At 34.0% G+C, this 21,323-nt stretch overlaps 2 protein-coding genes across 5 annotated transcripts; one reads left to right on the top strand and one right to left on the bottom strand.

Moving 5' to 3' along the window:
* LOC131932273 (phytanoyl-CoA dioxygenase domain-containing protein 1) lies at positions 1–11,994 on the top strand. Of its 4 annotated transcripts, none has more exons than XM_059289137.1 (10): positions 1–44; positions 1,084–1,264; positions 4,036–4,153; positions 4,438–4,538; positions 4,683–4,824; positions 5,183–5,277; positions 5,776–5,881; positions 6,815–6,899; positions 8,546–8,735; positions 10,187–11,994. In XM_059289137.1, exons 2-10 carry the CDS (start codon positions 1,109–1,111, stop codon positions 10,316–10,318), a joined length of 1,125 nt encoding a protein of 374 aa, XP_059145120.1. In that variant the 5' UTR covers positions 1–44; positions 1,084–1,108; the 3' UTR covers positions 10,319–11,994. The 4 variants fall into 4 exon arrangements, with proteins under 4 accessions (XP_059145120.1, XP_059145121.1, XP_059145122.1 ...); XM_059289138.1 differs by having other exon boundaries at positions 15–65; XM_059289139.1 differs by lacking the exon at positions 1–44 and adding an exon at positions 50–68.
* Positions 11,992–17,463, bottom strand: LOC131932275 (thioredoxin-related transmembrane protein 1). Its single transcript, XM_059289141.1, has 7 exons — positions 17,348–17,463; positions 16,909–16,954; positions 16,673–16,801; positions 15,946–15,991; positions 15,495–15,596; positions 14,719–14,811; positions 11,992–13,615 (listed from the first exon to the last, which is right to left on the bottom strand). Exons 1-7 carry the CDS (start codon positions 17,460–17,462, stop codon positions 13,484–13,486), a joined length of 663 nt encoding a protein of 220 aa, XP_059145124.1. The 5' UTR covers position 17,463; the 3' UTR covers positions 11,992–13,483.
* Positions 17,464–21,323: the final 3,860 nt, after the last annotated feature.

Here is a 21,323-nt window from a genome sequence, read left to right as displayed (position 1 = left end):
TTTTGTATGTACATTCCAACTCGAAAGTGGTGGAAATCTCTTAAGTAGATCTTGATCTAGATCTAGTAGTTCAGTTATTTTACTTAGTTTAGCTTTTGTTTTTCCGTTCGTTCATTTTATTAATTATTTTTGCAATTATTAAAAAACCAAACATTTAACACAGAATACAATAAGAGCTTATAATTTATAACATAGATCTAGTAGGGGATCTAACAATCTACAATTCTACTCGTTTAAATTTTTCACTTCGTCTTTCGTCTCTTTCGACCTCGTTACCTGCAGTCTGCAGAATTAATTAGCTACGTGATGACTGTCACTCTGTCGGCCAAACAGCCTACCTTACACCCTCTAGTGACTAGTCTACATTCTACAAGTACACATGCCCTAACTGTTCTGATTATTTGTTTTTATTGTAGAAGATGTGCAGGCAGGGTCATCATGGTATCCCACCAAAATACTGATTACTGCCCAACTAACTGTAACTAGACCTAAGAATTTTTAAGACGCATAGACCTAACTACTAACTATTTTAACTACTAGAATCTATATCTAGTGTTAGACTAGTACTAGAATATGGATCAATAGATTTGCATTAGTCACTTTGACTTTCTACACAAAAACAAAAATACACTGCACACAATGCAACAGCTCCTTCTGCAGTTCCTCAACATCCAGCCACTGGCCTTTATAATAGTATAAATACTCTATATTCCCTCCTAGCCACATCATTTTGTCGTCCCCCCCCCCCCCCTCCACACACACACAATCACTTCTGAAGACCTAACTACTAACTATTTTAACTACTAGAATCTATATCTAGTGTTAGACTAGTACTAGAATATGGATCAATAGATTTGCATTAGTCACTTTGACTTTCTACACAAAAACAAAAATACACTGCACACAATGCAACAGCTCCTTCTGCAGTTCCTCAACATCCAGCCACTGGCCTTTATAATAGTATAAATACTCTATATTCCCTCCTAGCCACATCATTTTGTCGTCCCCCCCCCCCCCCCCTCCACACACACACAATCACTTCTGAAGAATTTTGCAATAAGTATTTTAAAATTGTAACAACAGCTGACGATTAGATCCACTGAAAATAATGGGTTCACCTTCCAAAAAGATGAAGATGGACTACTCAGGGTTTACAGATCAAGCCTTCCCTCATGTTTTTGATATTAACGCTATGCCTAAGCAGCCCAAAGTACTCAAAGATGGACAGCTATCTGCTGAGCAGGTCAAACACTATTTTGAAAAGGTACATATCTATTTCTGATAACAGATGAAAAGTATCATCGAGTAAAAAGTAAAATTAAGTTAAGTCCTTTTTATTATCTGTCAGATATACCAACCTAGTCTGCCTGTTTAAACTTGTTTGCTGATCTAGCATACTATTTCAAAAACATTGATAATTAGCTAAATGGTTTTATAGTTATGATGCTTATTTATAAATGTAATTAAAATTGCGGTTTAAATGTTTCATTTCTTGTTACATACTTTCCTAAATACATGATTTACTTTGTTTTCAAACATTATATCTAGGGTAGTATTATATACCAATCATTTATTCATGTCTTTTAGTAAATAGCTACACCATTTACTTGGTGGTATCATCATCATCTTTTCCTACTTGTGACCAAGATACATCAGGCCACAGAGAGGCTCTTTGTATTTTTGCAAGTCTAGGCAAATTTCTTGGCAGTCCTCCAAGATATTCCTGTTCTTGTCAGGGTTTTTTTCTGCTGTACATCTCCATATCTCCCTTGGCCTTCACTGTTTTCTTTTTTCTTGAGGTGTCTAGCTGAGCACAATTCCTGTGATAACATGCAAACATTCTTAAAATGTGGCCCATCCAGCTCCATCTTCTTTTTCAATTAACTCTGAAACAGCTTCCATTTCCATTTCTCCTAGTAGTTTATCATTGGAGATTGTGTTGGGCCAATGAATGCCTTCTATCCTTTGTAGGCACTTAGTTTGGAAAGAATCCTCAGTATATGAAATGAAAAAACATTGATAATCGACTAAAGTTTTTACACAACAATTGAAAATTAACTAAAATATCTATATGATTTTTAAATACGGTGTATATTTATTTTAAAATATGCAATGTCTTCTGTTTAACTACCTCTCCTTTATGTACTACAGACAAAACTTCCTCCCCCCCCCCTTTCTCCCATTCCCTCCCCCCTTTGGCTCTGTTTATGCAACTCACCAGAATTACAATATCTTGTATTTTCACATCCAAAAAAACCGATGCAATGGATATAGTTGCTAGGGTCGGGATATTACCTCCCCCCCCCCTGGTCATTACCAACCCCCCCCCCCCCCTCTAGACAATACATCTCATAAATTTTACCATCAAAATGAGAAACACAGCATTTTATAGAATGTCTGAAATGGACTACATATTACAAAATCAGTCATTTTATACTTGCCTGTTCTGTAGTTAACTGGCTAAGTGTAGAATAAGCTTTATCCCCGTGACCTATGGGTGGGGGGAAATGGAGTGAGGGGAGAGAGTAATTGACTTGCTCCCACTGTGATACTTTTTTAAAGGTCATGGTAAAAAATTTATAGAGATAAACCAGGACGTATAGTTGTACGACCTTGTAAGTTCATGATAAGAGACTGCACTAACTGTGATGTAGGTTAAAGTTTGTTATTTTTAGTTGGGTGAAGTTTTTCACTCTAGAGAACTTTCTCTAACCCGATTTCAAATTTCACATATTCTTTCATCACAATACAATTTTTTTTAAAAATAATACAATGCCGGTACCTGGTCTAGTACCCGATGCACGGCCAGAATTATTTGATATCCGGGCTATGCCTGAACAACCAAAAATTCTTAAGCCTGGTCAGTTAGAGGAAAGTTTAATCCGTGAATTTTTTGAAAAGGTAAGACTAGCTTTGTTATTGCCCCCCCCCCCTCCCCAAATGAAATGGAATTTATATAGAAAATATATACTTTTACTAGTGTCCACTCCCAAAAATATCACGTCTTAGTCGTTCCCCCCCCCCCCCTCAAGATAAAAAAAAGTCTGAAAGCAACACTGGGCATGAGCCCAAAGTTGCAATCCAAAACATAATTTTAAATATATTAAGGTACATCTTCTAACTCATGTTAAATATCTATTTTTTTTAAAACAGCTTTATCATTTTACAATAACAGTAAAAAAAAAAAATATTTAAAAACAGTCCTGTACATTTTTTTAAATTTTTATTTGTCATTTGAAATCCAATGAAATTTTTTTTATTATAGGCTATGTAACAATGAAAAACAAAATTTGTATTAAAGGCTATGTAACAACTGTTAAAAGTTATTATAAAACTTCTTAAGCCAAATCCTTTTCTAACTCATGCAATAGATCTAGACATAACTAGTTTACCAGCCTTCTAAAGTCACTAGGGCAAATTTGACTCTGGTAAAAAATAATAATAATACACACTGAACAGTGTTTTTTCCAGGCATCTCTTCAGGGAAATTTTAGTCAGCCTTCTAACTCATGTTAAATATCTATTTTTTTTAAAACAGCTTTATCATTTTACAATAACAGTAAAAAAAAAAAATATTTAAAAACAGTCCTGTACATTTTTTTTAATTTTTATTTGTCATTTGAAATCCAATGAAATTTTTTTTATTATAGGCTATGTAACAATGAAAAACAAAATTTGTATTAAAGGCTATGTAACAACTGTTAAAAGTTATTATAAAACTTCTTAAGCCAAATCCTTTTCTAACTCATGCAATAGATCTAGACATAACTAGTTTACCAGCCTTCTAAAGTTACTAGGGCAAATTTGACTCTGGTAAAAAATAATAATAATACACACTGAACAGTGTTTTTTCCAGGCATCTCTTCAGGGAAATTTTAGTCAGCCTCCAAAAAATTTAAGTGAAGTCTGAAGGAAACACTGAAAATACATGACATATCTCTCAAATGTTTTATTGAGCAATGTTATTATTATCTATTTAAAATTTCATTTTGCAATCAACCTCTGAAATGAAGGGAAATTTTTTTGTACACACAGGGATATTTGCTGGTGCCTAAATTCTTCACTGAGGAAGAACTTGAACCTTGTAGAAAATCTATAGAAAAACTTGTGGATGATCTGGCACAAGCACTCTATGATGGTGGAAAAATCAAAAGTAAGTTGTTTTCTTGTTTCTTTTTTTCAATTGAAGCAGAAGATTTCTTTCTAAATACATTAAATATTTTTTTAAATTAAAATTGTTACCAAATATTTTGAAACATTGAAAATTTGTTTAATTAGTATTAACCATCCCTCATCAGTTTTTAATTAATTCACACAACAAAAATAATAAAGAAAATTAATTAAAATTTTAATTCCTCAATACTCAGTTTTTATGTTATAATGTTTACAAAGAAGGGCAATAATACATTTTGTTTCTTTTTACCTAAATCTTTTCAGATTTGTACAAGGAACAAGGTTTGTTCCAGAGACTTATTTACTTAGAAAAGGAATTTCCAGGAGCCAATATTATTCTTCATAAACAGGGCACATTAACTGAGGTAAATAATCATTCATATACCTTAACTACATGTTACATCATATATTCTGATTATATATATATATATATATATATATATATATATATATATATATATATATATACACTTATTATAAAAAATAATTATGTGTATCTTTTTTCAAAGGCCTTCCAAAATGTGTGGTCAAATGAAAGATTGTTGAATGTGGTGGAGCAGCTCGTTGGACCAGAGATTATGGGTCACCCTGTCTGGAATCTCAGAACAAAGACTCCCCAGAATGAGGCTACAACTGTCCCATGGCATCAAGGTACCCCAACTTAATATATTGAATTTAAAGTTTTTAGCCTCTGTTTTGATATTCTTTGTTGACTTTTTAATATGGTAATTTATGAAGAGTTATCTGTTCTTTACAGCCTAATCCATCAATCTACAAAAAATTAATCTTTATATTTTTAATTAAAAAATTATTAACTTTTAGTATTGGAACAGTCATTGGTCTTTTGCGTAATCAGTTCTGTAAAGTCTAATAAAAATTATTACTTATGAATTAATATACTCCAAATAACATATGGTAATTGTATCGAGCAGGCAAATATAACGCCACTAAAACTGACAAGACAGTTTGGATAATAAAGTGCTTAAAATTCTTTTATTTTGTTTACAAGACAGCGCCTATTTGGACAATGAATCGTACGGTGTGCTACAAGCTACAGCTTGGATTCCTTTATTGGACGCTACTGAGAAAAATGGATGCATGGAGGTTGCTATTTTTTAATTTTGTTGTTTTATTAAAATATTTTTTTTTATTATTATTTGAAAATGAGATGCAGTCTATTTAAACCTGTACTACCTGGGCTATCAATTTTTTTATTGCTGTATGGCCAAGCAAAGAACATAACTGTGGGTTGGTTTTATTGTTGCTTAGTGTAATTTGTTAATTATAAAAAAAAATTCTAGCGCATTTAAAAAGGGGCCTACTTTAAAATGCAATTCTCAGAGAAAAATGGATGCAGATTATTGTGCATTACTTTTAATTACGCGTCATTAATATTTTAATTTAAAAAGCAGTATCAAACTTAATAGTGAAAAAAATTGAGTAAATAGATAAAGCGTTTTGCACTCATAAGATAGTATCACTTAGTAAAAATCTGAGATAAGACAGTAAAGGGTTTAATCTGTCCATTTCCTGTTAATGACAGAGACATTGATATTTGTAGATATTTAGCAAGTGTTTTCTTTACTGGTTGTAAAATTGCAGGTAATATCAGGTGGTCACCTGGCCGGCAAAGTGGCAAGACACACCTGTTGCTGGGGAGACACCTGGTATGTAGAAACAGATGTAGAGCATGCTGAGAAAACTCTGAGTAAGTTATTGTGTTTTCTTTTTAGTTATTTATCATTCATTATTGCGTCGTGGTATTTAAGGTAAAATTCGAAACAAAGTTTTTCAGAATAAACAGTCTGGTAGTACTTGCAAATTTTTAACTACACCTTAATATATCATCTAGTTGACTCACTTTTGCTCAATTTCTACGTGATAGATGAAGTAAGCTATTATTGGCCTGTTGCCTAACATTTTTTAAAATCTAGGCCTTTTGATCTTCAAAAATATAACACGTTCAGATCTATTATTAGCAGATTCCTCATTGAGTTTTAATTAAATACACTATAATAACATTTAATTTTAACTGCAATTTTACAATATATAATTAGTAATTTTTAATCAATTTGGTTCAGTTTATATTATCAGATATTACTTCATAAATAAAAGTACAAAAGCGTTATTTTATTCATTATTTTAATATAAAAGCGTCCTTTTCCGACATAATGATCCGTAGGGCAGATGAACTAGAGTTTATGTTTCTTGGCCTTGGCATCGGCATTAGGCCAGCCGCCTTTACTTTCCTTACTGTGAGACAGGTACCTATCACAATTTTTTGGGCCCAAGGACGTCCTGCAGAATCAAGTACAGATCAAGATCCGAACTTGAGACTTTCAGGTTAGCAGTCGAATGCTCTGCCATGCAACCATGCCGACTCACAAAATTTTTAACATATCCAAGTACAACTGTTAGCTCATGTGATATACTTAACAAAATCTTATGAAGATCCTAAGGAGATACACCTTGAACAGACTATTTCAATGTTTACTCAGTTGCCTGGAAACTATTTAAGTTGAATTTTAGAATAGTAGCTCTACCTACTTGTTTAGTTACTTTATTTTTTTTTAATAATCATGTTAATTATAATGGATGTGGTGCATTCTATATAAAATCATTGTTTCTCTGTTTTGACTAGATGTAGATTTTGTGAAGGACAAAGTGCTGTGCCCAGTCCCCTATGGTGGAATGTTGCTTATCAATAATATGATACCCCATAGAAGGTAAGTATTTTGTTTTCTTATAAATAAATAAATAAATGGTTCCATAGTCTGATGGATAGCGGGATGATTGCGCCTTCCCAATCAAGGTGTAAGGCCTAGGCGATAAGTTCAGAAGGGCTACAGGACATTACCCCCCCTAGGTATTTACCCTTTGGAGCAATTACCTCCCCCCCTGGAGCAATTACCCCTCCCCCGGGGAATTACCCCCCCCCCCCCCCCCCCCCCCCAGCCTAAAACTTAATACGAAACCAAAACCAACTCTAGGCATTGGTTTAAGCATAACCTTAGCAATAGCTATTGGCCTAACCATAGTCCTAACCCTAGCCAGAGCCCTAACCCTAGCCCTACACCTAGCCTTAACCCTAATCATGTCAGGGGGGGAGGTAATGTCCTATGGGCGGGGGGGGGGGGGGGGGGTAATTGACACGGGGTAATTACTCTGGGGGGTAATTGATGTGGGGGGTAATGCTCTGTTCTCATTCCTGAAGGCCTGATGTTGGCCATGTATCAGGCCCCCACCCTCCATACAGCTTCACAATCAAGGTACAAGGCCTGGGCCATAAGTTTAGAAGGGCCTGATGTTGGCCATGTATCAGGCCATAAGTTCAGAAGGGCCTGATGTTGGCCATGTATCAGGCCCCACTCCCTCCATACAGCTGATAGGCCCAAGGGAGAGGCGTTGCCTATACAATTTGGCATCAGCTGTGTTACTGGAGCTGCTGAAAGGAAACCTGAGTTAATAATCCTATAGCCCAAGGCCCATGTTTCTTAAATATTCTCATATTATGTAAAATGAATGAGATTTAGTTTTTTAAATGTAAGATATTTTTTACAAATGCATACATTCTTGAAATTGCACAAGTCTTCTTCTTCTTCTTCGTTCTTAATTTTAGTGTTGGAAGGGATCCTCTCCGACACAATTAAGTATACGTGTCAACTGGTTATGCGCCATATAGGCCGTGGACTCTGATTATAGCCTGTTTTCTTTTTGGCCCTTAGTCCAACCAAGAACAAACTAAAAGACAGCACTTGTTTGATTTTGGAGTTGTCTCTCCTAGAAGAGTGGCTGTCCCCAGCTAACGAGCCTCATCTGCCTGAGGGTTTGAACTCGAGACTTTTCGGTTTAGCAACCATGAGCTTTACTGACTCGACCACGTCGACCCCCCCCTCCCCCTATTGCAGAAGTGTTATTACAGGATCATCAAAGATATCTTTATTCTTCTTATTTTTTATTATCATTACAATCATTAAGATAACTGTTTTGTAAAAAAACACAAGTCTTTACTTTCCTTTTAATTTTGTACATATTTGCTGTTTTCCTCCTTTTTGTGATGACCACATTCAGCTGTCTTCAACTTTTGGAAATCAGTCATTAAATAGAGATGCAAATTATAACTGACAAGATAATTTTTGAATTCTTAATTAAATATCAATTTTTTTTGTACCATATTTATTTTTACTGTTCAAATTTTAAATCTAATTCAATTGTTTGATTCGTGATAAAAATATAAATATATATATAATATATAAATATATATATAAATATATATATTATAAACTATAAAAAAAACTAATGTTAATTATATCTGCTTCTTGCTGCTCTGTAAAATGTTACATGTCACGTAAAAATTATTTTATTTTGTCAGCCTCAACAATTGTTCCGATGAAATTCGCTGGAGCCTGGACCTCCGCTGGCAAAATCCAGAAAAACCTGTAGGCTTCTATGGATTAAAGCAGGGCGTCTTGATGAGGTCGGAAAAAAATCCTGTGGAGAAAATTGACTGGGATTCTTTCAACAGTGTTGACAGACATATTCAAGCTGACATTAACTGCAAGGTATTTATGCAATAGTTTTTTTTTAAATTGGTGAAAAAAAAAATTTAAATTGCTTTTAGCAAGAGAGTCTCTAATTATTTGCTGGTAATTTTACAAAGTGATAAGCCGGTGTCTCCACAATGAACCCAGCAAGTATGTTTCAGTTTTAGGAAATTAGGAGTGCATTGCTATGAGACGGTAGGGCTAAATTGTAGAGCTCACTAGTGTTAACCCAAATGTCTCAAGTTCACACCTTAAGCTCCAGTCTGCAGGATGATGCTGAGTCTACCTAGCTCTGATGAGTACCCAAATCTCTCACTGAAACTAAAACTGCTGGAAACTACTGACCACATCCCCCCCTGTATATGACTAAAGCTGCTGAACACTGTACTGACCACATTCCCCTGTATATGCCGAGTCATTGAAACAGATGAAGTAGAATTCACCTGGGCATGAACGGAAAAGATAACAATGATGAAAAGCAATTTGGTAGTGTAATGGCCCACAGATACCTACAGATACTTCTGGGCTTGCTACCAATTTTTGAGCCATTGTGAAGACTCTGACTCCATCCAGCTGTGATTAATCCATGATTTGGTTCTGGTAGTAATAAACGGATGGTGTTAGAACCCTCACAAATTCAAGACAATCAAAGTTACAATGGACTTTTCGACCCAAGGTCTTTGTCAGAACATAACAGTTCAGAGAAAAGTGTGAATCATAGTGTGAATCACACAACCCATTTTTAAACTGGGCATCATAAAAATATTTGAAAGCTATTTCATCTGCTGTATTGACTTTCAAATTTAAAAAAATAAATATCTAATTGCTTTCAAATGTTAACAAAAATATAAATGTTGCTAATCTTTGTTTTATTTTTTATAAATATTAACACATCGAAACTGTACAAAGGTAAATAGCTCCCATTTACTTAAGTAGTAAAATATGATGGTAACAGCATTCTATCTAGCTTTTATACAACTTTACCTTTTTCTGTCTTCATTTCTTATTCTTCATCTTAATTTTAGTGTTGGAAGGAATTCCCTCCAACACAAGTATATGTGTCAACTGGTTAGGTACGATTGAGGCAGCCTGCTTTTTTGGATTTGCTTCCATTGCCTTTGTCCAACCAAGAACAAACTACAAGGCAGTAGCTGTTTGATTATGGAGTTGCTGTCCGGCGCTGTCGAGCCTCATCTGCTCGAGGGTTCGAACTCGAGACTTTTCGGTTTAGCAACCTTGAGCTTTACCAACTCAAACACGCCGACCCCTCTTCGTTTCTGAATGGGATCTTAATTTACTTTTAAATCTTCACTTTTTTTAACTTGCACTGTGCATCCAACAATTTATAGAAGAAGGAAACCTTACTGGAGTCTGTATTTTATTTTAAAATGTATTTTGTTAACAAACATTTTATTAATTTTATTAATAAACATTGAAGTTGTTTCATTGTTTTAAACCTAATTTTGTAGGTTATTGTTGAGGAGGATCCTTTTGATACCACCATAGTTGGTCCCTGGATGCAGAAGTGGGAAATGACTCACACAAATCGTCACACGGAGAAACTGGCATCAAGGGGCGATACTTCCTGGCACAAGGCTTAAATTTTTTTTCAAGAAAAATTTCTTTTTTTTTTACATTCTGTACGTGTGTACACACTAACATGTTCATTATATAAAGTGCCACTGAACTTTGTTGTTTGAAACTTAAACTTACTGTTGTTAATGAATAAATCGTTTTTTAACAATTAGTATGATGGGGCTTTGATAACCAAAATATATTGTTTTTGTACATTTGGATTGCTGCTTCCTGTTCTACTTGAAAATTTTCAAAGTATAAGTTTTATCAAAACTATAATCTGAAAAAAATAATTTGAGATTATATGCTGAGAAAGTTTAATTAAGAAAACGGTTTTTGTTTAAAATTGTATAAAATATACCCAAGTTGTTCTAATTTGCCTTCATTTGTGAGTTTTAAGACAATAATTTTTACTGTATTTATTTTCAATGTAAGCTTCATACATATTATTTTTAAACTACAAACATGCTATTAATATGTTTACCAAAAATATGCAATAACCAAATTATTTTAATTTTTCTATAGCTTGGCTATATATGGGTCTACATGTACTAGGGATTAATGTCTAGAAATATGCAATGACCAAATTATTTTGATTTTTCCATTGCTTTCCTGTAATTGGCTTTATCTTTACTAGCGATTTATGTCTATCAGAGTTACTTACTTCTGACACCCCTTTATTTTTAAAGTTGTGTGATGATTTAGTTTTGCGAGTTATTTTTTTAAAACTCTGTGAATACTTTTAACTGCCTTTTTAAAAATCTGTGTTAATATACAAACGTCTTCTTTAAATATGAAAATGTGCCATACAAATATTAACCCTCTTTTTGCTTTTTTATATACAGAATGTCATTTTTAACTAAATGGTGTTTTTTTTTTTTTTTGGAATTTTTATGATTAAATAAATATTGTGCTGTGGGTTGATTGGGTCTACATACCTGGATTTAACAAACATCAATAGCATTCTCCAGTGACACCCTTTATCATATTTGTAATACTGTGAAACAGGCACTATAAATATGTGCAGCAAAAATCTAGTCTGGTCTGTTAGAAGTGTAGTTACACAGCAGCAATATGAATTGTAGCATTTGCCACTTAGTGCTTTTACTTCATGTGGTGTGTAAGATATAACACAGTTTAACACAAGTTATTTTTCTTTTTTAAATAATTGACTTTTGTAAAGATATAACACTGGTTTTTTTTTCTAAAATAATTCACATTTTTTGTACACTACTTAATCACATTCATGGAGGAAGAAGATTCCTGATTACAGTATTTTAAACTGATCAGTATAATGCCCAGGCACATTAGTACAGATGGAAATTTTGGTTTTTATGTGGCCAGAACTGTTTTAAGTTGTACTAGAGAACTGAAGATTTCATCCATCCATACTAATCAGTCAAATATAATGTACAATCTATGGTTGAAGGGAAATATTTATTCAAGAAATTAATTAATGCACACAGTTTTTTTTTAAATAAAGCAAGATATTTAAAACTGAAATTTAAAAAATGCATGGTGAATATGTACATGAATATACCAAATTTTGTTTGATGATTTAAAATACTATGTATTTAGAAATCTTGTATTAAGTGTAACATTATCTTTCACAACTTCTTTCCAAATTCACACTATATTTTTTTAACTTTAATTTCTTTTGAGGCCAATGTAAATGATTTTTGGAAATAAACTTGTAGACATGATAACACTTGTCCTTTGTTTATAAATGAAATCAAAACATCAATTTATCTTTTTCGTCTATCAAATTCGGCCAACAGTAATAAAAATGCGGTTTCTTGATGGTAGTTACCAGAGCATTATAGTATTGTCTCAATGTATTTTTTTAGTCTGCGTGTATCACAGTGCGAGATTAGCAGCCACACCAGCAGAGCCCTCAATAAAGCCCCTCAGGCAATCTTGGAGGTATTAATAACCTATTTACAGAACTATTCTCAGTACAAAAGCCTAATGATCTTAAAGAAGTGCGATAGTTTTTCCAGTCAAGTAAATATGGGTAAGGGAAGCAATTTGATAAACATTACAAATGAATATAGAAATAAGTGTCTCACAGACATTAAGATATATTTCATAAATAGCCTCCAGATATTAATATATTTTATAAATATCTTACAGATATTAAAATGTATTTCATAAATATCCTACAGATATTAAAACATTTCAGGAATATCTTACAGATATTAGAATATATTTCATAAATACCTCACATATATTAAAATATTTCATAAATATCTTACAGATATTGAAATACAATGTCATAAAATTCTTGTCCAGACAAATTTTTTAAATAAAAAGAAATTCACCAAAAGCACGAAGACCATCGTTAGTTCAGGCAGTAATTTAAAATGTGGCTAAAAATTCATAACAGTGAAGGAATGTAAATACCACTTCATGCAGCTATGATACACAAATGTATACACCCTTAAATGTTTATAGCTCAATGATAACAAATGATAAGAGGTCTCACAAGCACTAAATTAAAACTGAACACCCCCAAAAAAATCGTAAAACCATTGGATATGCAAAGAGATTTCAAATCTCTGAACATGGTCTTAAAATCTACATCTTTGAATGATAAAAACAACAGAGTCCTATAAATATCTCTCCATAAATTCATTGAACATTGAAGTGCTCACTCACAAATGTAATTTACCCATCGTACATTTACCGCACCAGTCACTCTTCTTCAAGTGTTACAAATGAGATGTATGAAAGTTCTACTATTCCAGCACAGATATACACTGAAGCTGCAAGGTATAAAAGTCTCTGTGTGTGTGTAATGGTCCTTTGTATTTCAAAACCAACAAAAGCATTTCTCAAGCTCTGTCACAAAAATGTAGAGCTGCTTTTAACACCTAAACTTAAATAAAATCCTGAAAATTAAAATGTAAAAATAAACAATAATAAAACATCTGTTTTCGATTAATTTTAAATTCAGGTGGTTATTTTTATCAAGTTTAATTTAAAATTTTAAGATTTTGTGTTCAATTCATTTTCCAGAATTACTGGATTTCACAAATTAAAATCAAATAAAGTAGATAGTCAACCTGCATTCAAAAGCAAGTATTCAACCCCAATTCAATTAAATAAGTACACAATTATGGATATAAAACTTTTAACACACAATCAATTCCAATTCAAAAAGAAGAGAAAAAAACTAATGCTGTCATAGTTCATTCATCAGTACGAGGTTGTCTTTTCCTCAAGTCTGGGGTATCTTTCGAGGCAGATGCAGGGGTTGTGGGCTTGATGACCTTGAGTAACTTCTTCTTCTCATCTGTGTCATCTATAATGTCGTCATCATCCTGTTTAGTAAAGAAATACACAAAGCTGTGGCCATGGCTTCATAGGTAGAGGGATATAGAGGGTATGGGAAACATCACATATACTTAGTGGGGTCATCCTTGGGTTTGTGGGCAATACATCACATAACTTACAGTATGGTCATCATTGGGTGTATGGGCAATACGTTCAGGAGGTAGAGGGATGTACTTGGGTATGGGAAACATCACATATACTTACAGTGGGGTCAACCTTGGGTGTATGGGCAATACGTTCAGGAGGTAGAGGGATGTACTTGGGTATGGGAAACATCACATATACTTACAGTGGGTCATCCTTGGGTGTATGGGCAATACGTTCAGGAGGTAGAGGGATGTACTTGGGTATGGGAAACATCACATATACTTATAGTGGGGTCAACCTTGGGCAATACGTTCAGGAGGTAGAGGGATGTACTTGGGTATGGGAAACATCACATATACTTACAGTGGGGTCATCCTTGGGCAATACGTTCAGGAGGTAGAGGGATGTACTTGGGTATGGGAAACATCACATATACTTACAGTGGGGTCATCCTTGGGTGTATGGGCAATACGTTCAGGAGGTAGAGGGATGTACTTGAGTATGGGAAACATCACATATACTTACAGTGGGGTCAACCTTGGGCAATACGTTCAGGAGGTAGAGGGATGTACTTGGGTATGGGAAACATCACATATACTTACAGTGGGGTCAATCTTGGGCAATACGTTCAGGAGGTAGAGGGATGTACTTGGGTATGGGAAACATCACATATACTTACAGTGGGGTCATCCTTGGGTGTATGGGCAATACGTTCAGGAGGTAGAGGGATGTACTTGGGTATGGGAAACATCACATATACTTACAGTGGGGTCAACCTTGGGCAATACGTTCAGGAGGTAGAGGGGTGTACTTGGGTATGGGAAACATCACATATACTTACAGTGGGGTCATCCTTGGGTGTATGGGCAATACGTTCAGGAGGTAGAGGGATGTACTTGGGTATGGGAAACATCACATATACTTACAGTGGGGTCAACCTTGGGCAATACGTTCAGGAGGTAGAGGGATGTATTTGGGTATGGGAAACATCACATATACTTACAGTGGGGTCATCCTTGGGTGTATGGGCAATACGTTCAGGAGGTAGAGGGATGTACTTGGAAGGGAAAAAGTTGTCACAACAGAGCACCAGCATCTGATCCAAAAACAACAAAAAAAAGAGTCAGTAAAAATACTTCTGGCTTTAAAAGATCATGGCGTTCAAAAAAGTAACGTAAGGTCAGATCCAGATGGCAGATGAAGTAGAATCTGTCTGCTTCTTGTAATAACATATGGATTTGCAAATATTTTGTTACATTGGGGTATTAAAGAAAATAAACTCAAATAATCTAAATAAGTTTGTGTTAGCTTATTATATTTAAGATCCATTGACTGTTCAGTAGAACCATCCATGCGAGGAAGGCATATGAATGACAGCATAATAAGAATGTAACAGTTTACTATGCATTACAACGGATACCTAAGATATCAAATTTTGCAATCTAATTGATACCACAAATATCCAAATGACACTCAAGTTATTATGTTTACAGACACACACACATACAAAATTGCAAAACTAAGGAAGGTTGTCAAAAATTGTCAAAATCTTGATTTAGATTTTTTCACAATTACAATACATCCTTTGTATTTAGTATTTAATAAAGTAGGGAGGTGTAAAATGACAAAAACTCAAAAAAATTTATTTAATTTTTGCACTGTTTCAATACTTTCTCTATACAAGAAAGTAAAACGTGGAAGCTTATAAATTTTATCCTTGATTTACTGACAAAAAAAACTGTTGAATTTCACCAACAGTGAGTAGAAAATAGGTCTTACCAGTCCCAGTACTAATCCAGTAGCAATGGTGAGAATCGCAAACAAGACGTAACATAACCACTCTGGGATCCCATATGTATCTGTCATAGTGCTGTAGACACCCTAAAATGAACAAACTTTGTATGACTTAAATGTGATGACGGAGATTCCAAAGTTTAATTTTTAGGAGGCTTTTCAATATACAATTTAGCTCTTATTAAAATAAGTTTTAATATAATATAGCTATGATCGTAAAAGGGCTGGTCATAAAATGTGTGAAAAACTTCACCAAGGTTTCTACTATGACATCTAAAGAATGAAGTCTATTTGTTTGTTATTATAAAGGTTTCTATATTTCATTTATTTTCTGATATTAAGTAATGGGAAATCTACACAACAGGAAAATAATTTCACAGAGAGGTCCTATTCCACAAGGATACAAAAGGAATAAAGATGAAGAAGAATTACTTACCCTTATAAACATAGCAGCAGTAAAGAAATTTCCGATAATTCCCATTCTGCAAAAATTAAAAAATAACAGTAAACAAATTGTATTTAAATCTAAAAATAGGTGACTGCTAATAATAAAAAATTAAACTAACAATTATAACACTATTTCAATGTCTTACAGATATAAAGTTTCTACCTAATTATATATTCCTAATTAAAAAAAATTTAAATGTAAACAAAAAAATTATTACAACACCATTTCAATGTCTCACAGACATTATAAAGTTTCTACCAAATTATATATTCCTATTCAGTGTGTCACCCGGTGCAGCACTTAACGGTGTCACCCCCCAGAGGCGTAGCGACCCTTCCCGGGGACAAACTTTCAATTTTCAATTTGCACCCCCCATCAAACTTTCGATTTGCCCCCCCCCCCCCCACCCAAACTTTTAATTTGCACCTATTAAAACACTATTTAACACTCGAATTAATCACTTAATTAAGTGGAAATATCATTTTTCTCTATATATTTTGCTATTTTTTGCCTTGGTGTCACCCCCTTAAATGGTGTCACCTGGTGCGATCCACACCCCCCTGACCCCGACCCCCTCTGTTCCTATTATAAAACAGCAAGAAAACAAAAATGACAAATATACCTAAATTATATAGATGTCATATATCAATACAAAAAGACAAACAAAAGTAAGTATAAAACTCAAGTAACTACTTATAGAAACAGAAAAACTTACTGAAAAGAGCTGGGGGATCTGTACCAGGCCACCGGCTCGATCTCATTCCACTTCTTTTCATCAATCAGAGCTATCAGATCAGTTGTTTTTCTGGCCCCAGCATACTGGCGGAATTTCCCATCTTTAATACTGAAAAATTGTTTAAAATGTGCACAGAGTTTTGTTTAATTGGTTCAGGCAATCTAATGGGAAAACTAAGAAATAAATATGGAAAAGGGAGATAACAAAAAACTTACTGATAAAGTGTGGGAAGGGAGGTAACCAAAAACCTGCCACTGAGACCTAAAAAAATCACAGATTAATCAGAATATAAATATTACAAATAAAACTACAAAATAATTAGAAACAATTTGCATATGCTTTAATATGAATAATATAAAAAATATTGTCCACAACAAAATAAGCATCAATAGCTGAATTGCTGTGGGTCTATGTATATCAATGTTCATTATTTAAATTCTAAATTATTTCACTTTAAAAAATTTTCAGGATCCAAGCTAGCTATTATATTTAGTTCTAATTTTATAAACTAGCTTTAATAAATTGATACAGGATGCGTTTTTTATTAAAAGAGCTGGATGAAATTCCTTAGCCACATCTCACTGAACAGACAAAACAACAAATCGTCATGGGTCTAAGAACTAAGAGAATAGATCAAACTTTTCTTTAGCTTACCTGGATTTTCAGTAACATCAATAACACCCACAGAGATGTCAAGGTCATGTCCCCACCCAGCAAACTCTGACCAGACTTCCTTGAAAGACTTGCAGGCTGGACACCAAGGTGCCATACTAGAATATTTAACAGGAGACTAATTTATAGATGTTGACGTGCTTCTTTTTAGTAATAACATTTAGTTAAAAAATTTAGAAGAGGTGACTTGCTTAATACTTAACATAATCAGGAGACAAGTTTAAAATAACAGCTTATTATATTTTTTTTACATTTAACACAAACAGGAGACAAACTTAGGGTAACAACTTTTTTTTATATTTAATATTTTAATTGAGAGAAGGGTGGAAGTAGGTATTTACTAATTTTAACTAGCATGAGGAGATGCAAATATAGTCCATTGTGTTGAAAAAGATTAGAGATCAGTCAACACCTTTCGCTGTCAGAGATTAACATACAAGTGAATAAATAAACGCTTAAAATGCCTGTAAACAGATTATTTAGCGCCAAAAAAAAAGCAGCTGAACGAGCATTTTTTAAAATACGCAGCAATGAAAAAGGCTAACGGCCAGTCAATTAAGTCTAAAAATCGCCCGTAATTAGGCCTAGCTCTGAAAAAGGCCACTGAACGAGCATCACTAATTATATAAACGAATAGGCCACGCAGCGTTGACGAGGTTAACCACCGGTCACGAATTAAATTCAGAGCAGCTACTGTCGGCCCACAGAGAAGAAAAAAATCAATAGGCTTATACAAATAAAATTAATAATACAATAATAATGTCCATAATTTTACTTTTTCCGCACATGCTACAATTGAATTATAATTAAAATACTAGACTTAACAGTTCATTCCGCAAAAAACAAAAAACTAGTTGTTTCTGTCTGGCAACTAGCGTAAAAATGACGCAACGTTACTAAAAATAACAGAGAGAAATTGTCGCATGGTTACTTACGGGTAATTGGATTTTTGGTAAAGATAATCCCTAATACTGTAATTATAAATGGTAAATATCTCAATTATATATTAATCTACTGTTATACGGGCCGTTTTCCCCATTATACTGTCGTTTTTGGTCGCGGTTCAGTTTATACAGAGAGTGCTCCACTAGAAATCCTCTCATTATTTACAACTACAATTCTAGCGATTTTTTCTGGCATTCTAAGGCATATTATCCATTTTATTAGCATCTTCTGTTAAAATAGCTAGGCCAATGCAAAAATTTAATTTCAGTAAAACAATATAAAAGTTACATATTTGGATAGGGGCTGTCAATCTGATTACAGATCAGTTTAAATTTTCAAAATCTGACCATAAACAAAAAAGTTATGAATTTTTTTGTCATTAAAAAATAGCAGTTTTTTCAGACAACCGGGATAGACCCTGAAAGAGGAAAAATACTGGGAGGGTATGGACCAAATTTTAAAGAGTTTTTCACTAAAAGTGGTATTAAAGCAAGCAGACTTCATCAATTGATGTCATGTTATGGTATTTTATAGATTTTTGTATGCCGAATCCAATGATGCTATTTTAAAAAGTGTCCTTCGATTACATAATCGACTAATCTCATAGATTATGTAATACCCCCCTTTAAATTTTTTTAAAACATCTAATAATCAATGTGATAAGAAGTCATTGTTTAAATGTAACACTGTTTTAATCTATAATATGATATTTATATATGCTGAAGATAATGGTAGTATTTAAAATGGTCCAACATTGTTACATAACTATCAAATGTTAAGGTTATGTAATACCACCCTTTGCTCAAAATATACCATTAATTAGTTTTGAAATCACTTTTGCTCATTGTCAGTTAACTTTAAGTTAATAGCCTACTAAAAGAAAATATAACTAATCAAGTTTTACAATACAAAGGGAAGAATGCTATTACAATAGTAAATTTGTGATTATGTAACTTCTTAAAAGATGTTATGTAATCTATGTCCAATACTTTAGGCCTACTCTATTCCAAAATTTAGGCCTATTTCATTATAATTATATTTCTTGTTATTTTGCTATAAAATTAGTCTAGTCACAAATGTGTCTGAGCAGAATCAGAGTGTGCTTTATGATAATTACGTAATATTATTACCTATATTAAAATTATTCCTTTTTACAATTTCAATAAAATATTTTTTGTAGGAAATTTTTTTTTTTTAAAACTTGCACAAGGTATAGATCTAGTGTAAGTTATAGGTCTATAACATAAATTATATTTAACTTAAGCCCAATGTTTATGCTAGTAGTAAGTAGGCTTATGTATTTTTGTAGGCCTACCAGTAGGCCTTTTAGAATTAAAAACTTTCTTAAGAAAGTGTTTGAGTGCTTGACTGTGTAGATCTTGTAGACTCTAGAAATTGTGTAAGATCACCGTGTTTGGCTATACACAGACACGTATACCACCACCAGCTTTTGCCTAGATTTTGTTTAATCTGACTAGCCAGATCTTCTGACCAACGAATTTTATTGCCCTATTACGTAAACACGACCGCTGGATAGGCTAGTCGGCCAACCCGATGAACGTGTCAGACGAATATTATGTACTTTCAGAGACAAAAGTCTGGCAAGATTTCTTGATCTATGCCCGAGGGTTAGTAACATCAACTCCACAAAGTGAAGGGGGAGGTAGGTGGGGTATGAATCCACCACGAACTGAGTAGGTACCGTACGGGTGTTGTACAACATCAAAGGCGACGACCATCGGCTCGTCGCGTCAGGGACTAGTGGGGGCGGGGTGAGGCTTACGTAGGCTATGGGTGTTACGTTGGGTGTTATACAGAATGCCCACCCACACCCACCCCATCCCTTTTTGGTCAATTATTACAGGCTAGTATCCTCCACGTTGTTAAGCGTATTTAAATGTGTAGTGAAAAAAAGGGGGACCGGGAAAAAAATTAAAGCCGTTTTTATGAAAAAGAAATGCTCTAATTTTAAATGAAATTAGGGTGCGCGAAACGCAGAATTGTTATAATCGGACAGTAACCATCTGGATTAATTTTAAAAACAAGATAAATTTGAAACCTGAGCCGTAAATATTAATAAGACTTTTTTCCCCTTTAAATGGGTAAGGACAAAATTATGAAACATGCCTGTCGGCTTATAGATCTAATCTATATAAAATAGAAATAGCCGTCGAGTCTAACACGGGAACACATGTAGGCCTATCTATCTTTAGAAATTGTTTACAGTATCATCCAATCGGATCGACCGCCTAGCGTCACATGACCAGGCATTCGGATGTGCCACACGGTGTGTAGATCGACACAGCAGAGCACGCAGTCGGACAGCGGTCGGCGCGTTAATTTTAATTTTTGCTCCATTTTAAAATGTATGGGCGGCTTTATTTGGGGGTATTGTAGAGAAAATCATACATATAAATAAACGTCCAGATTTCAGCAATACAGCGCAGGGTTCAAATTAAAAATCGGTCTATAAATAACCCGGGAAACTTGGTTCAACTTTGCTGTACGATATCTCCGAAAGTATTTAATATATTTTGACGACGAACCCTGCGCTGTATACGTCTACATCTAATCTGTATTTCTGCCAAGTTTCACTGTTGTAGTATGTAAACTCGATTCGTGTATAAATATTTTGTAACGCGTCGTCTGTTTAAAGACGGCGATTCGAAGCACAGCCGAGCGGTTCAGTCGGACAGCGGTCGGCGCGTTATATTTTGATTTTCGGTCCACTTCAAAGTCTATAGACGTTTCTATCTTAGGGCATTATAGTACATATCATACATATTAATAAACGTCCAGATTTCAGCAATACAGCGCAGGGTTCAAATTAAAAATCGGTCTATAAATAACCCTGGAAACTTGGTTCAACTTTGCTGTACGATATCTCCAAAAGTATTTAATATATTTTGACGACGAACCCTGCGCTGTATACGTCTACATCTAATCTGTATTTCTGCCAAGTTTCACTGTTGAAGGGCGAAAACTCGAAGAGTCTATAGACTCAAAGTAACAC

This window comes from Physella acuta, unplaced genomic scaffold (genome assembly GCF_028476545.2).
Source record: "Physella acuta isolate Inbredline_101_S28 unplaced genomic scaffold, ASM2847654v3 ptg002126l, whole genome shotgun sequence".
In the NCBI taxonomy this organism is placed as follows: Eukaryota; Metazoa; Mollusca; class Gastropoda; family Physidae; genus Physella; species Physella acuta.
The sequence above is the reverse complement of the archived record's forward strand: the minus strand, read 5'-3'. Positions and strand labels throughout refer to the sequence as shown.

Bases quoted from the DNA above. Each gene is read 5' to 3' on its own strand.
- LOC131932273 (XM_059289137.1), top strand. From the start codon at position 1,109: ATGGGTTCACCTTCCAAAAAGATGAAGATGGACTACTCAGGGTTTACA. The intron at 1,265-4,035 runs GTACATATCTAT...TTGTACACACAG, and splicing joins TCAAACACTATTTTGAAAAG to GGATATTTGCTGGTGCCTAA. The intron at 6,900-8,545 runs GTAAGTATTTTG...TTATTTTGTCAG, and splicing joins AATATGATACCCCATAGAAG to CCTCAACAATTGTTCCGATG.
- LOC131932275 (XM_059289141.1), bottom strand. From the start codon at position 17,462: ATGGCACCTTGGTGTCCAGCCTGCAAGTCTTTCAAGGAAGTCTGGTCA. The intron at 16,955-17,347 runs GTAAGCTAAAGA...TGATTTTTTTAG, and splicing joins TGATGTTACTGAAAATCCAG to GTCTCAGTGGCAGGTTTTTG. The intron at 16,802-16,908 runs GTAAGTTTTTTG...ACAATTTTTCAG, and splicing joins TCCCTTCCCACACTTTATCA to TATTAAAGATGGGAAATTCC.